General features: G+C 53.0%; 1 protein-coding gene across 1 annotated transcript in view; it reads right to left on the bottom strand.

Moving 5' to 3' along the window:
* Positions 1 to 10,739, bottom strand: part of GAS7 (growth arrest specific 7) — a 209,353-nt gene extending 198,614 nt beyond the window's left edge. Inside the window, exon 1 of the mRNA XM_059147264.1 lies at positions 10,088 to 10,739. Coding sequence (XP_059003247.1) covers positions 10,088 to 10,270 — 183 coding nt within the window. The 5' untranslated portion in view covers positions 10,271 to 10,739. The remainder of the gene's footprint in view (positions 1 to 10,087) is intronic.
* Positions 10,740 to 14,783: the final 4,044 nt, after the last annotated feature.

Raw genomic sequence — 14,783 nt, 5'->3', positions numbered from 1 at the left:
TGCCTGGGCCTTGGTGGACCAGACACTGTGACAAATGTATTGGCCATAATGAAAAAAAAAATCGTAAGAAGTCCGGGGATCAGGAAATGATCACATATGTTCAAAACGCATAGGCAAAGTATTGATTCCTGGGCCCTGCAGTGTGCTACATGACGGAACAGCTTGGAAAAGGGGACAGTGGCTTTGCAAGAACAGTAAGAGTTCATCCTGGCTCTGAGAAGCCAGGAGGACCTGATAAGGTTTGCAATGTGAAGAACACCTTGCAGCCGTGGGAGCTGGTCAGACATGCAGCACCTCAGGCCCCCTCTCGGGCCTACTGAGCTAGGATCTGCAATCAACAAGACCCAGGAAAGGAATGCATTTGGAGAACCTTGTTCTAGAAGCACTGGATTCAGTCTTGAGAAGCACAGCTGAAGGCAGGACCAGAAAGTACTGAGCCTGAGACAGTGCAGAACTAGGTCATCCTTCCCAAGTGAGTGCACACACACATATGTTTAGTTTGCTCCTTTCCTCCTGAGCACACAGTAGGACAGCTACCCACCATATTAAGTGCACTTTGGTCAACGAAATATGAGCACAAATATCACATGATGCTTCCAGGCAGAAGCTTCAGGGACCAGATGCTATTTGACGTGATCACCAGCAAGATTCCAGACAGCGGTGGTTCCTTCATCCTGGGTCCTAGAGGGTCTCGGGCCCCAAACCAACTTGCCACAAACATCCAATGTGCAGAAGAAGCAAACCTAGGCTGTGTTACTCAACAAGATCTGTGTTATGGCAGCATGTCCTAACCCATCCTGACCGATACAGCACAATGCCCGAGATGCCAGCGTTTTCTCAGGACGCATCTGCAACTCCCCACTGAGAACTACTCAGCTGCATCATTACCTGGGGGTAGGACTTCCCAAAAACCCCAAACAGCATCATTTCATTCAACCCTCTTCACTCTTCAGAGTTCACTCTGCCAACTCCCTTCTTCTCTCCTTTCTAGGGTTGTCTTGTCCATTTATGCTTTTATCTTACTGCACTGTATGCTTTTCGATAAACTGCTTTAAATCCTTCTTGCAACAAGGTAACAGATCATCACAAGTACAGATAGACTAGACTTGGCTCCAAATGACTTTTGGTTATTTCAAAAAAAAAAAAAAAAAAGAAGAAAGAAAGAAAGAAAGAAATCAAAACCACCCTTCCTCCCCCAAAAGACAAAGATTTGCTGTCACTGAGGATATTTTAAAAGAACGTGGCCCTGGGCCAGCAAGTATTCCTTCAACCTGTTCTCTCCACGAAAGGATACTTACGGAACGCCTGGTACACACAGTCCCTGCTTTTAAAAAGCAATTCCTTCCTGGACACACCATTTCTTTTTGTCTTGTCATAGGGCGAGATCTGAAGTATGCTAACTCCATGAAACATTCAGCATCACTGAGCAAATTATTTTTTAAAATCTAGCCTCCTTATAGTTATGGCACCCCTTCTGCCTGTCGGACCACATGCTAAGCATAAGTGAGCCTCATTTTACCCAGCTCCTTCTGGTTGGACAGGTTGCAGCCAATTTATGTTTAGGTATTAGGAACGCGGGATTCCTGACGCCCACAGCTTGCCTATCAGATGCTTCCTGAGCCCAAATTTCTAGAAATGGAATTGCTAGATCAGAGGGCATGTGTATTCTGAAGGCTCTTAGAGTATGCTGTCCAACTACCCTCCAGGGAGGGACGACTGGGTGGCTCAGTTGGTTGGGAATCTGCCTCTGGCTCAGGTCATGATCCCAGGGTCCTGGGTTCAAGTCCAACATCAGGCTCCTTGTTCAGCAGGGAGCCCGCTTCTACCTCTCCCTCTGCGCACTGCTCTGTCTACTTGTGCTCTCTCCCTCTGACAAATAAATAAAATCTTTTTAAAAAAGTACCCTCCAGGGAGCCTAGGACAATTTTCCTACACCATTCCTTGCCAATGCTCATTCTTTTTAAATTGTGACAGTTTTCATTAAAGCAAGTATCCTTTTTAGAAAAAAATATGCCGCCCTGGGGCACCTGGCTGGCTCACTCGGAAAAGTGTGAGACTCTTGGGGCACCTGGGTGACTCAATGGGTTAAAGCCTCTGCCTTGGGCTCAGGTCATAATCCCAGGGTTCTGGGATCGAGTCCCACATCAGGGGAGTCTGCTTCCCTTCCTCTCTCTGCTTGCCTCTCTGCCCACTTGTGATCTCTGTCTGTCAAAATAAATAAAATCTTTAAAAAAAAAAAAAAGTGTGCAACTCTTGATCGCGGGGTCATGAGTTCGAGCCCCATATTGGGTACGGGCAGGGCTTAAATAAATAAAAAACATTTCAATTTTTTGGAATAATTAAAAATGTGCCGTTCTTTCATCAAAGACTGAAATGACTAGGGAGAATAAATACGCTGATGACTTTTTCTATCTTTTATTAGCAAATGACCAGCCAAGGTCTTTGCCCCTTCTCATACAGATGTGATCCTTGGTTTCTCTTTTAATCATTTATAAGAGCACTTTCTGCATGAAGGATATTAACTTTTTCCCGATCTATATTTGCCTTTGCCTTATGTTTTTAAGGAAGAGGTCTCCAGTGGCAGAATGGACTGACCATTCGCAGATAAGGAGAAGAGAGTAGGAAAAGGGTATCAGCACCAACCTGCAAGAGACGAGGTCCACCCCACCTCCCAGAGTCAACCCATCAGCAAGTACTTCTGACTCGACCTGCCCAATACACCCCAGACCCACCCATGCCTTACCATCTCCACTGCCACCAGCCAGCTTCCCTTCCTACCCTCTTCACAGCCAGTCTCTGCACCGCAGCCCAGATGAGCTGTCCAAGATGAATCGGAGCACGCCCTCCCCTGCCATCAAACCACAGGCTTTCTGCGGCACTTGGAGAACTACCTGCCAACCACGAGGAAGAAACGATAATTATGCAATGTGCCACAATGTATCGCTCTGAGGGCAATCAGAAAAAAAAATTCTGCAATACAGAAATGAATCAGATTAGCGTGCTGAACGCCTTAACCTTACACAATGTCATATGTCAAATGGGTTCTATTTTTAAAAACCTTAGAGGCTTGAAGCCAGCCATGGTGGGAGGGTCGCTACCCCAGAAATGCAAACCTGGGGGAAAGGGCAAGAAATCCCAAATGATTTTGTAGTGTGTGTCTTATAGTAGTGAGGGGCACAACAATACATACCGCAAAACCTGCCTCTCTGCCTGTCACACCCGCCTCTCTTCCCCCTGCTCGCTGCTTTCTTAACCATTCTGGTTCTCACAAATATATCACCCATACACCCCTCTTCAGGGTTCTTTGCATTCATGATGCCCTCTGCCTCAAATCACTTCTCCCCAGCTACTCCCATGGCCCTCCATCACCAAGGTCTCTGCTCAGAGAAGTTTCCCTGAGGGTCTTCTCAAACCCCACCTACACCCCACACCCCACTCCACCAAAGTACCCTATGTTATTGGCCCCACAGTGCCTAAAAATTCTTTTTTTTTTTTTCTAGTGTACCCTCTCCCCAGCTAAGTGTTAGCTTCTCTTCCATGTCTGTCGGTACTTCCCATCCAGCACCTAACCCAAGAACTCACAGCCCATCCTAGACACCCAGGGTTTGTTGAATGAATGAGTGACCGACTTCTGAACTTCTCAACTACATACAGCCCAGGAACTAGGAAAGCCTTTTACATCTACAAAGGGTTGGAAACAAAGTCGAAGAAGGAGGACGCTGCAAGGGCCCAGAAAAACTGGAACAGAGTCAAATCTCGGCATCTATAAATAAAGTTTTATTGGAACTCAACCACACCCATTGGTTCCCAGCCTGTCTATGGCGGCTTCACACTCCAACAGCAGAGCCGAGAAGCTGTGACAGAGCCCATATGGGGCACGTTCGTGGCTTCTCACCGCCCCTGGCGCTCTGAGAATCCCAGCGACGCAGCTGTAACTCCACTTTGCCTCTTGGCCCGCAAAACCGAAGATGTTTCCTAGCCCTTGACAAAAAAGATGTCAGAGCAAGGGAAGAAGGGGAGGTCTCTGAGAAACATCTCCCAAGGAGAGCAGACGAGGCTCCACTAACCGAATGAACAGGAGGAGAGAAGGTTACGGGTGCCTGGGTGCCTCGGTCGGTTAGGCACCAGCATCCGGCTCAGGTCATGATCCCAGCATCCTAGGATTGAGTCCCACATCCTGCCTCAGGCTCCCTGCTCAGCGGGGAGTCTGGTCCTCCCTCTTCCTCTCCACCCCTCCACCCTGCTCATGCTCTCTCTCCTGCTCTCACTCTCAAATAAATAAATGCAATCTTTAAAAAAAGAAGGAGAAAAGGTTAAGGGCAGCAGTGGCAGGCAAGGTGGGGGACAGAGAGATGGTGGTTTCCCTGTGGTCTGGCAGGTAGGGGAGGAAGGGGAGAAGAGGACAGAGAGATGATGAGCTTAGTTGGGACAAAGGACATTGAGTCCCCGGGGACCGAATCTAGCCAGCAGCTGAAGAAGTGAAATAAATACATTCAACCAGGAAGGTTCACCCAATAAAACACATCTTCATCAGAGGGTAGACAGAGGAGACACAGAGTGTGCAGGGAGGAGGTAGTGAGTCCCCAGGAACCCACAAAAACCCCTCACAAGCCCATACACCTGTTGCACGTGCCCCCTCCACGGGGTCATCGTGTGCTCTGATCCCACCAAAGGACAAGTGGGACCCCCCTGCCGGCCACTATTTCTATTTCTCTCCACACGTGTAAACACCAAGCCACAAATCTCACCCCTGCAGGGAGAGAAGAATATACGAATTTTGCAATTAAGTCCAAGGCCGGGGCAGTGTAGGGGTGGGGGTGGGGATAGGAGATCAGTCCTGGCATTCTGTTGGAAAGCCCATTGTGGGCTGCCCTGCCACTGTGAGTAATCAGGGAGCCAACTGTGAGGACCACATCCCCCCACCCCCACTGAAGCAGCCACACAAAAATCCTGATGCCTCACGTTGGATAAAGGGCTTTCTGGTCGACCAAACCTCCTTTCTCCAGGAAAGTGGGGGTCCCAGCCTCCGGGCTCGCCGATGAGGACAATCAGATGATCAGATGAAAGCTGGGTTCTTTCCCCCACCCAGGGCTGAGAGAGCCCAAGAAGGTCAGCATCTCATTCATGTTTCCAGGTGGTAAACGGGCAGCAGGGACTCACGTGGTGGTGAGCGCATGTCGGGGATTCCTGCCGACTTGTTGCTAAGGGAACTTTTGTGAAGGTGCCCTGAATCGGCAGAATCCGTAAGCCCTGCCCGTGGCTTTGAAGTCCCGTGGGGTGGCTACTTGACCAGAGATGAGAGAGGTAGGCTCTCCCCAGCAGAGGGGTGAGCTGAAGGTAGATTTCCAAACAGCAGAAGCTACAAAGGCAGGCAGCGGCCCCCAAATCAAAGGACAGGATGACTTAGTGACGATGGCAGAAAGCCTGTTGGGTATATTTGGTCACGGTCACATCCGCTGGGAGCCCCAGCTCTCATCAGAGCTCTGCGAACGGAGCTCAAAACCACCTTACAGAAAAATCCTATTGTGAGGGACAAGGTCACACCCACTGTAGGTAATTCTCACGTTCCAGAACGCAAGGCCTGGTATTAAAATCAATCTGCGTAACAACAGCAAGCGGCTACTAGATGTCAGGCAGCTCGGATACACTGTGTCTACTAATCACCAGCACCAAAGATCGCACCCCCACCCGAAAAGGAAGGACTGCCATGCCAATGGCCCAGTGGACAGACCCAGGCTTTAGGGACAGGAAAATCCGGTTTCAAATTCAGATTCAGCTGCAACATTTATCAGGTGGCCTTTATGGAGAAATCCCTGGCATCTTAAGGGAAAAAAAAAAAAAAGAGGGAGAGAGAGAAAGAGAATCTCCTGAGGATGGCAATGGAGAATTTTCTAGCAGAACAACAGTCAGATCTCCTGCACTTTGCCTCCCTCTGGGAGCTCACTCTCTCTCTCTCACATCTGGGCTAGCGCTGTTTCCTCTCTAATGGATCACTGTCCCCAGCTGGGCTCTCCCGACCCCTCTGGAGTTGCCAGTCTGCAAAACGGCCTTCGATGCACCTGTAGCCACACCTGTATCCACACCTGCAGGCACCTCCCTCCCACACAGAATCCAGACGGGTCCTGTGACTCACTGTGCCAATAAAATGGGCCAGAAGGGATGTGCTGGTGGTGAGCCCAAACCTTAAGGAGGCCTGGCAATTTGCACTTTGCATTCCTGGAAGCCAGCCCCCAGGGAAAGACTCCAAACTCCCTGCTAAAGAGAAAGGCCATGGGGACAGGCCCTGGAGAGTAAGACACATGCGGAGAGAAAGGCCCCCTTGGAAGAACACCAAGGCACCACACATGGGAGTGAAGCCGCCATTTTGGAGTTCCAGGCCAGCTCTCCTGGCCACCCCTCCTCTCCCTCCTGCCACCCCCTGACTGTGAATGCAGGACAGATGCCAAGACAGATGGGCAGAAGAACCACCCAGCGGAGCCCTGTCGACCCACGGTGATGTGTGAGCTAATAGGAAATGGGCGTTTGGTGACACGAAGTCTTGGGGTGGTCTGCCCCACAGCAATATCCATAGCCCAGCCCAGCTCAGCTCCACATCTCTGCATCTCTCTCCCACGGCCGCACTTTGAATGTTCCGGCAGCACATCCCGTGAGCCCAAAATGGGAGAACAGAAGGCGGAGAGGAGGAGACCGGGTTCAAGGGTGACCCCCTGCAGCCACCTGGTTCTGCTGGCAGACAGGGCCCCCCTATTAGCACCTCTGAGGTCTACACCTCACAGCCAGATGGCAGCTTATTTCCCCAAAGCTCTGGGGGGTTTCCACGGATGCCTTCCAGTATCTTCCATGTCCCGAATTTCTTTTCTCCATTCGGTTAAGAGCAGGTCACAGGGAATTCCCGGCCCTCCACCCACCAAACCTACCCAGCCACAGGGTTCCCTCCTCCTGCTGCTGGTCTCCTCCTCTGGGAAGCTCCACCATCCCAACCACCCCCGATCCTTGAGGCCAGCCCTTGAGCCCACAGGGTGGCACCTCTCCCAGCCCCACTTCCTCGCTTGGGCTGACAGTTCCCTAGAGGCTGCTTTCTGGAAACCAAGGATATGCTGCACCCTTCTACTCTTCCCTTGAAGGCCTGATCCAGGAGATTCCCCTGGGAGCCAGGACCAGAATCTCCCTCGGCACGGCCCCTCCCCTGGGGCTGGCGGGCCTCCAAGGCAGATCTCAGCCCTGCCAGAGTTAGCTCCTAGCTCCTCTCCTCGGGGGACGCTTCTGGCAAAACCAGGGCCTCTCAGTTCCCCTTTCTTCGCATGAACAAGACAGAAATCCTCGGAGAGTGTCCGCTTTGCATACACTGCCCTCGACCCATAGTACCCTTCCGCCAAGATGGAGCTTCTTGGTATCACTCTTTACACCAAAGAGCCAAGGTCTGCTGCACCCAGCTGTGCCCCCACCATCACACTCCTCCCCCAGGAGGCTGGTGCCCTCCATTCTGTCCGGACCTGTCTCCCCAACAGCTCCCCCCTCGTCTTCTGATCTCCGCATCCCCAGCAGGCCCAGAGCCAGGCACCTGCTGGCCGACATCCCATGGGCTTGTCCATCTCTAGACCCCCCTCTCCAGGCTCCTGGCTGCTGCACTAACTTCCAGCCTTGAAGGACACCGGCTGCTGCTTCTCCGGACTTGCAATTTCATATACTGGCCGGTTCACCGCCAGTGACTCCCTTGGGAGATCTCCACTGTCGCCTCACTGAGTCTGGCTTTGAGGACTCTCCCCATCCCAAGGGACATCTACCCACATACCCTCCAGTCCTCAGCCTGGGAGTCCAACCTGCTCACCCACGAGGTGCCCAGGCACAGAGGGCCTGATCTCCGATCCTCTGGAAACTGCACCTGCCTTGACCCCGAAAAGTCCCAGGGCTCAGGCCCAGCCCTGCCCCCACTGTAGGAAAGCCAGCAGCCTCCCTGTGCAAGCAATTTTCAGACTTAGCAGGAGAGCTGCTCCAGGTGGGAAGGAGCCCCTGCACTCATTGTAGCCCTCATAGGCAGCGCCCGCCCTTAGGACTGCTGTCATCAGCACGCTGACCTGGAGGGCTGCATGTGGCCTCTCCCACAAGGATCCAGACCCTCCCCTCACTTGCCTTTTAGCACTTGAGCCCACAGGGCCGAATTTAAAACAGACGCAGCCACAGAGGGGAAAGTTCCACCATCTAAGCCACTCAGGCAAGTCTCCCCTGGGGCAATTACCTTCATGTCTCATGTGTGCCTGAGAAATGGGAAGGCTGCCTCCCCTTCACAGAGCTTTCGGGGGAACGGGGGCCTAATAGGTGCTCAAGAAATGGAAGCCCCTCCCAGCGGTCCAGCTCCCACAGACGGGCACTTCCCGTGCATGTCCCCACTGGGAGTGGGTCTGAAAGACCCTTACTAAGCACCAGGGGCTGTGACTGAGGCACCCAAGACTGTCCCAGCAGATGGCTCTGTGTGTCTCGGGGGTCTGGTCCGCCCTCCCTTTTCCTAGAGGAAAAAAAAGCAGAGCCCGTCCCCTCTGGTGAACAGGGCCTATCAACCCACCAGCCTTGGGCACCCCCACCCCAAAACACAGCTGGCTGCGTCCAGCCAGGGGCGCTCCTCAGCAGAGAGACCTCCAAAGCCAAATTTCCACATCAGGATTTCCTGGAAAAAGTGTGGCCACCAGAGGAACTCTGAAACAGGAGTCCTGAGCCAGGAACCAGGAGGCTATGGGCCCTCCTAAGAAGGGATACATGTGCTTTCTCTCACATCTGAATCCCGGGAAGGGAACCAGGGAAGCCCAGGACACACACCTGAGCCTGCCTGACGCACACCAGTTTCTCAAAATACACAACCGGGAGGGTTCTGGAACCTACTTTTCTGCCAGGCCACGAAAATCTCTTTCAGGCTCAATTTTGTTTGAATGCTACTAATCCCTTTAGGGGGGATATTGTACCTCTAGGAGGCCACGCTCTGGTCTGGTAATATTTTCACAGGCTATTTCCCAGCAAACTCACCCAAAATCACTTAGCCCCATCAATCATTCTTTCTTTCTCTCTGTCCTTTTTATTTTTATTTTTTCTTTCTAAACTTGCTACCCCGTTCTTTGCAAAGTAGGTCAGGGGTCAAATTATAAATAAATTCAGACTCCGTGATTTGGGAGGTGTTTCTGCGGAACATTTGGTCTATCCTTACACAGTTGTGGATAACCGCCTATTGAAGTCTGTACAACAATCCTGGGGTTGGGCAGCTTTTTACGAAAGGGGATGTCCTATGAGGTCAGTCCTCTCCCCCACTCCGCCCCCACCAAAGGACTTTTGAAACTTCGAAGCCCACTCAGGCTGTGACCATGAGCTCAGCGATTAGAGGAGAGGGAGTCCTCCCAACTGTCACCCAGACAATAAACAGCCAGCCGACTTGGCTCAGCAGGTCCTCTGCAGTCCTGGGGGCAGGCCAGAACCCCAGGAACAGGCCACTCTCAGGCTCTGGACCTTAGCCCCGGGAAGCCGGACTAGGAGAGGGGCGCTGCAGCACCCCTGATCGGGCGGGTGGCTGGGGCCGGTGGCCAGCCAGGCTCAGCTGACCAGCAAGTGGGTGGCTCCTAAGCGGCCAGGCAGCTTAACCCGGGGCAGCACAACCGTCCACCGGTGGCAGGCTCCGGGCTCCGGGACCCGATCGATGCCACTTTTTTTTTTTTTAACTGATCCGGATCCTCCGCGCGTCTTCCCTAGAGCGCGGGACTCCGCAGCCCTCCGCCGGCCCCTGCCACCGCCGGGAGCGCGCCCGGCTGCCCGCTCGCTCCAGAACTCAGACAGGCAACAAGTTGTCCTTCCTCAGGGCGGCCACGATGTGCTCGGGAGGCCCGGCACGGGGGACGCTCCGGGGGCGATCCCCGCGCTGCCCAGCCCCGAGGGGCGCCCGCTGCCTCGGCCGCCGGCAGTGTCGGACGCGCAGCGGCTGCCCCCGGCCGGCTCCGCGGCGCCCCTCGGACAGGGGCGGCTCCGGCGTCCCCGGGTGCGGGCAACAGGTACGCGGGCGCGCGGAGCAGCGCAGCCCCGGGTCTTCCGGCCCCCGGCCCTCGCCCCTTACCTCCAGCAACTGCACGTAGCTCGCCGGGAACCAGCCGCGGAGCCCGTCCTCCTTCTCGCCTTCCCACCAGCCGCCGTCCGGGACCTGCAGCAGCGTGATCAGCTCGCCCGCGGCGAAGCGCAGCCCCTGGCCGTGCCGCTCCCCGGAGAAGGGGTACAGGGTCCGGCAGCGGGCGCCGGACATGGCCTTGGCGCCCGGGCTCACAGCGCAGCCTGCATCCCTGACGAGCCCCGCGGGCTGGGCAGCGGCTCCGCGGGGTCCCAGGCGCCCGGCGCTCCGGGCTCCCGCGCTCTGGGCGCGCGCCGTCTCGGGGGTGCGCGGGGGGTCCCCGGCCAGGCGGGGGACGCGCGCTCCGCGCAGGGCAGCGGAGACTCGCAGGCTTCGTGGAGCAAGCGGCGACGCCCCCGGGCCGGGCAGCTCGCAGATCCAGCTCTGGGCGGGGGGGCGGGGCTCAGGGGGAGGAGACCCAGGCGCCGCGGGCTCCGGAGACAACTTCCCGGGGACGCGGAGCGCGGGCTGCGGCCGCGAGGGCCGGCCGGAGCCGGAGCCGCCCGGGCGCGCGGAAATGCGCAGCTCCCGGGGGAGGTGGGATCCAGAGCATCGCCGGGGGCCCGGCTCGGCGGCGAGCGAGCGGCCGGGCGTCCGCGGAGGAGGGCTGGCGGCCGGGTGGCCGAGCGGGGGCTCGCGCGGAGGCGAGGGGGCGGGGCGGGCGGGGGCTGGACCAGGGCGGCCACGCCCGCGGAAGGCTGGGCGCTCCCTCGCCGAGGGGGCAGGTCGCTGGGGAGGGGTCTCGGCGCTCACACCCCCGCCTCCGAAAGCCTCTGGAACAGAAACGCCCTTCCGCGCCGGCTTTGTGGGTCTGGTGGCAGCCCGCGGGCGGCGGGCGCCTCCTCCGGGGTGCCTGCGAGGGAATGTGTCTGCGGCCGCCCCTGTCGGGGTTGGACCTGGGATTGAACTTGACTCACCGGAAACTGAACAATGGGTGAAGGACAGGTTTGAAGCCTGGCGCCAGAGCCGGGAGGCCGGGTGGCAGTGTGTTGCAGTGGAGGGACGGGGCGGGGAGGCGGCGGAGTTGGGAGCCTCCTGAAGAGGATAAATGGAGGAAGGGGGAAAGGTGAGAGGAACAGCCCCCACCAATTTGCATGCAAAGGGGAGGCCGGCCCCAGGGTACCAGTCCTCCTGCAGTCCAGGTGGGCCAGCTCTAGAGCTCTATACCCGATTACTGGGTCGACAAACTGTGGAAGGCTGCCACACCTTTCACGCAAGGAGCCAGGTAGCTGCGACCATCATCTGGACAGGTTCCTGCTCTCTAGGGACCAGAGGATCTGGATGCTGAAGAAACGACCTTGAACAGAGGGTTTAGAAGTAAAAGAAAGTGGATTTCTTCTTTGGCCTACTCTAAAGGAAAACTTCAAGTGCTATTTCCTAAGCTGTAAATAACCCGACCCTTTAATCTCCCTGTATGCTTCAAATGGCCTCCCCTTAGATTCTGCTCAGTAATCTTCCTTGGCTCCCTGTTGCCTATTAAATTAAGTACAGACTTCTCAGCCTGTGCCCTTCAGACTCTCCACAACACCTCCCCTAGCCTCATCTCTCAGGATGTTTGCTTGGATACCGCCTTACGAAACCCTCTTGTCTTAAGGATGGGCTGAGCCTTAAGATCTCTCAGTGGTTTTCAATCCTGGCTGCCCATTAGAATCACCTGATAACTTCTTAGATGCTTGTGCCCAGGCCCACCCTAGCTTTGGAAAATACACTTTGAGCCATAGTCTGCAATGAAAACATTTTACCTTCAGCTGCCTCAGCCTGGCCTCTGGCCACGGGCAAGCTGACAGATAGAGATTGCTTATCATACCCCATCGATTGCAAATGCACAAACCCTTTGTGTGGCTCGAAATGGGTGGGAGGGGGGGACAAACTCTGGACCACAGTCACCACGCGGCGTCCATCGCTTAAGGCAAAGCTGCAAAATTTGATATAGGAAGCAGTCACTAAAAATAACGGACCTGATCAGTCACTAAAAATAACAGGACTCAACCTGAGTTACAAGAACCTCACATTCCCTGTATCGGAACGGATACGCGAGTGTCAGCAGACCAACCCCAGCTTTCACATCTGATGATAAGGCCCAACTCAATTTAGGACAGCCGGTCCAAAGCCTTCTTGCAACTTCAAATCCTCCACAGTGCCTGCAATCCACCAGCGACCCAGTCTACCCTTTGAGAAATTTCTGTGTACAGGACATCCCAAACACTCCAGCTCTCAGCGACCTGCCCCAGATGATTCTGCAACAGCAAGATTGATCATGGCTCTCTGGTCGATACCCAAGGTCAATCTGGACAGAACTGACCATCCTAGCGGTCAGTGGAACTCCTGTCCCCAATGTCTTATGCATGGAGGAACTTGGACAACACCTAACACCCCAACACCTTTGGGTCTATTTTCCCATCTGTGATTGGCATCTGACTCCAGTAGCTGGAACTTGGGCCTTGAGATGGTTAAACTCAGTAGTGGCTCAGTGTGGCCTCTCTGGCCTCCCTGTATTCAAACCTTAGCTTTACGACTTCCTAGCTGTGTGCCCTTAAGCAACTGACTCAACCTCTCTGAGCTTCATTTTACACATCCGTAGAAGATGGTGGTAGTTCTATATCATCATTATTAAGAGGATTAAATAAGTAAAAATGTAAACTATGCCAATACCTGGCATATTAAGTACTCAAATATTAGCAATTATTATTGATCTAGTCCAATGGTCCTGGTTGTTTTGTAATCTAACACCTGTTTTGAGTGAAGATTTCCAAGACAATAATAGTGGGAAGCTATATCTTTGGGATGCCAAAAATGTTAAAGAAACACACGCTGAGTTTCTGTTTTCTCACAGGATCTTGAAGGAAAGATGAATTTCTCATCTATTACCCCCCCTTGCCTTCCTCTTCCTCGATTTTTTTTTAAGATTTTATTTATTTGTCAGAGAGAGCATAAGCAGGGGGAGTGGCAGGCAGAGGGAGAAACAGACTCCCCACCGAGCAGGGAACCCCCCCCCATGTGGGACTCGATCCCAGGACCCAGAGATCATGACCTGAGCTGAGGTCACACGCTTAACCTACTGAGCCACCCAGGTGCCCCTCCCCTGATCCTCTAGTTACACTCTGAAAATTCTATTTGAAATCTTTAATTATTTAACTTCTTTGAAACTAAGGTATTTTACTGAGTGGTCTCTTAGTAACTCTGGAGGGCAAGCACATTTGTTTTAATTTCTGTCTTTCCCTCTTAAAGGCTAACATGGAGTCTTGCAAAAAAAAAAAAAAAAACAAGTAGGCATTTGGTACTTCCTGAATTCATTTTGCAATATGAACAGGTCTGAACCCCTGCTCGTTTTCAGATTTTCCACATTGCCAAGTTACTCCATAAACACGTGTTAGAACATCTGGATTAGACTATAAACTCCTAAAAGCAGGCTTTCGTCTGTCTTTCTTAGCTTTCTCTCGACACTGTGCATTTATTTGTTAACTATGAGCTGGCGGGGATTTCTTTTCTCTCCAAGACAGTCTTCCATGCCTTTCCATCATCAGCCTATGGATGGCAGAGAAATATCAAGGTTCCAGTTTCTTTAAAAAAGCTAAATATAAATTTGCCATCTGACCCCACCAATTCCCTCTTAGGTATCTACCTAAGAGAAATGAAAACACGTAGCCACACAGAGGCATTTTTTTTTTTTTTAAGATTTTATTTATTTATTTGAGAACGAGAGCAGGAGTGAGAGAGAGCATGAGCAGGGTGGAGGTAGGGAGGGGAAGGGAGAAGCAGACTCCCCGGTGAGCAGGGAGCCCAACTCCCTGTTGGGGAGCGGAATTCAGTTGATCCCAGGACCTTGAGAACCTGAGATCTTGACCTGAGCTGAAGGCAGACTCTTAACCAACTGAGCCACCCAGGCACCCCCTCTTCAGTGGAACATTCGCTCGGCCAAGAAAGGCCTGGAGTACTGACACAGACTACAGCATGCAGGAACCACAAAGACACCACAGAGTGGAAAAAAGCCTGATAAAAAAGGCTACCTATTGTGGGGTGCCTGGTTGGGTGCTCAGTTGGAGGAACACGTGACTCTCGACCTTAAGGTTGCATGTTCGAGCCCCATGTTGGGTGTAGAGATTACCAAAAATAAATTAATTAATTTTTTAAAAATGTACGATTGCATTTAGAAGAAAATTCCAGAAAAGGCAAATCTATAAGAGACGGTAAATAGATTTGCAGTTGCCCCGGAGCTGGGGGTAAGATGAGGGAGTAAGTCAATGGTTGCGAGGTTTCTTTCTGGGGTGAGGACAATGCTTGAGAATATAATTGTGGTGATGGTTGCACAACTCAGGAAATCACTGAATTGGACACATTAAACAAGGGAAGGTTTTGGTATGTAAATTACACCTCAAAAAAAGCTGTTACATAAACCAAAATGTAAACAAGCCTCTATAAAGGCCTCATTCATTCGTCAAGGGTCTCCACCTCCCTTTCCGTGTCCGTTCATTCAACAGCAACCTAAACAGCAGAACCATTAAGCACAGACTAGGAGATGGACAAGGGGCTGGGCTTGGTGGTAGAGACACAAACATAGCCCCACCGCGCTTTTAAATAAGGAATTCCTGTAGGTCGGTAGGAAAGATAGGGGTGAATCCTTAAAAAACAAAAGGTGAAAGACTTGAAC

The sequence above is a fragment of the Mustela lutreola genome, chromosome 15, assembly GCF_030435805.1.
Source record: "Mustela lutreola isolate mMusLut2 chromosome 15, mMusLut2.pri, whole genome shotgun sequence".
Lineage (NCBI taxonomy): Eukaryota > Metazoa > Chordata > Mammalia > Carnivora > Mustelidae > Mustela > Mustela lutreola.
The sequence above is the reverse complement of the archived record's forward strand: the minus strand, read 5'-3'. Positions and strand labels throughout refer to the sequence as shown.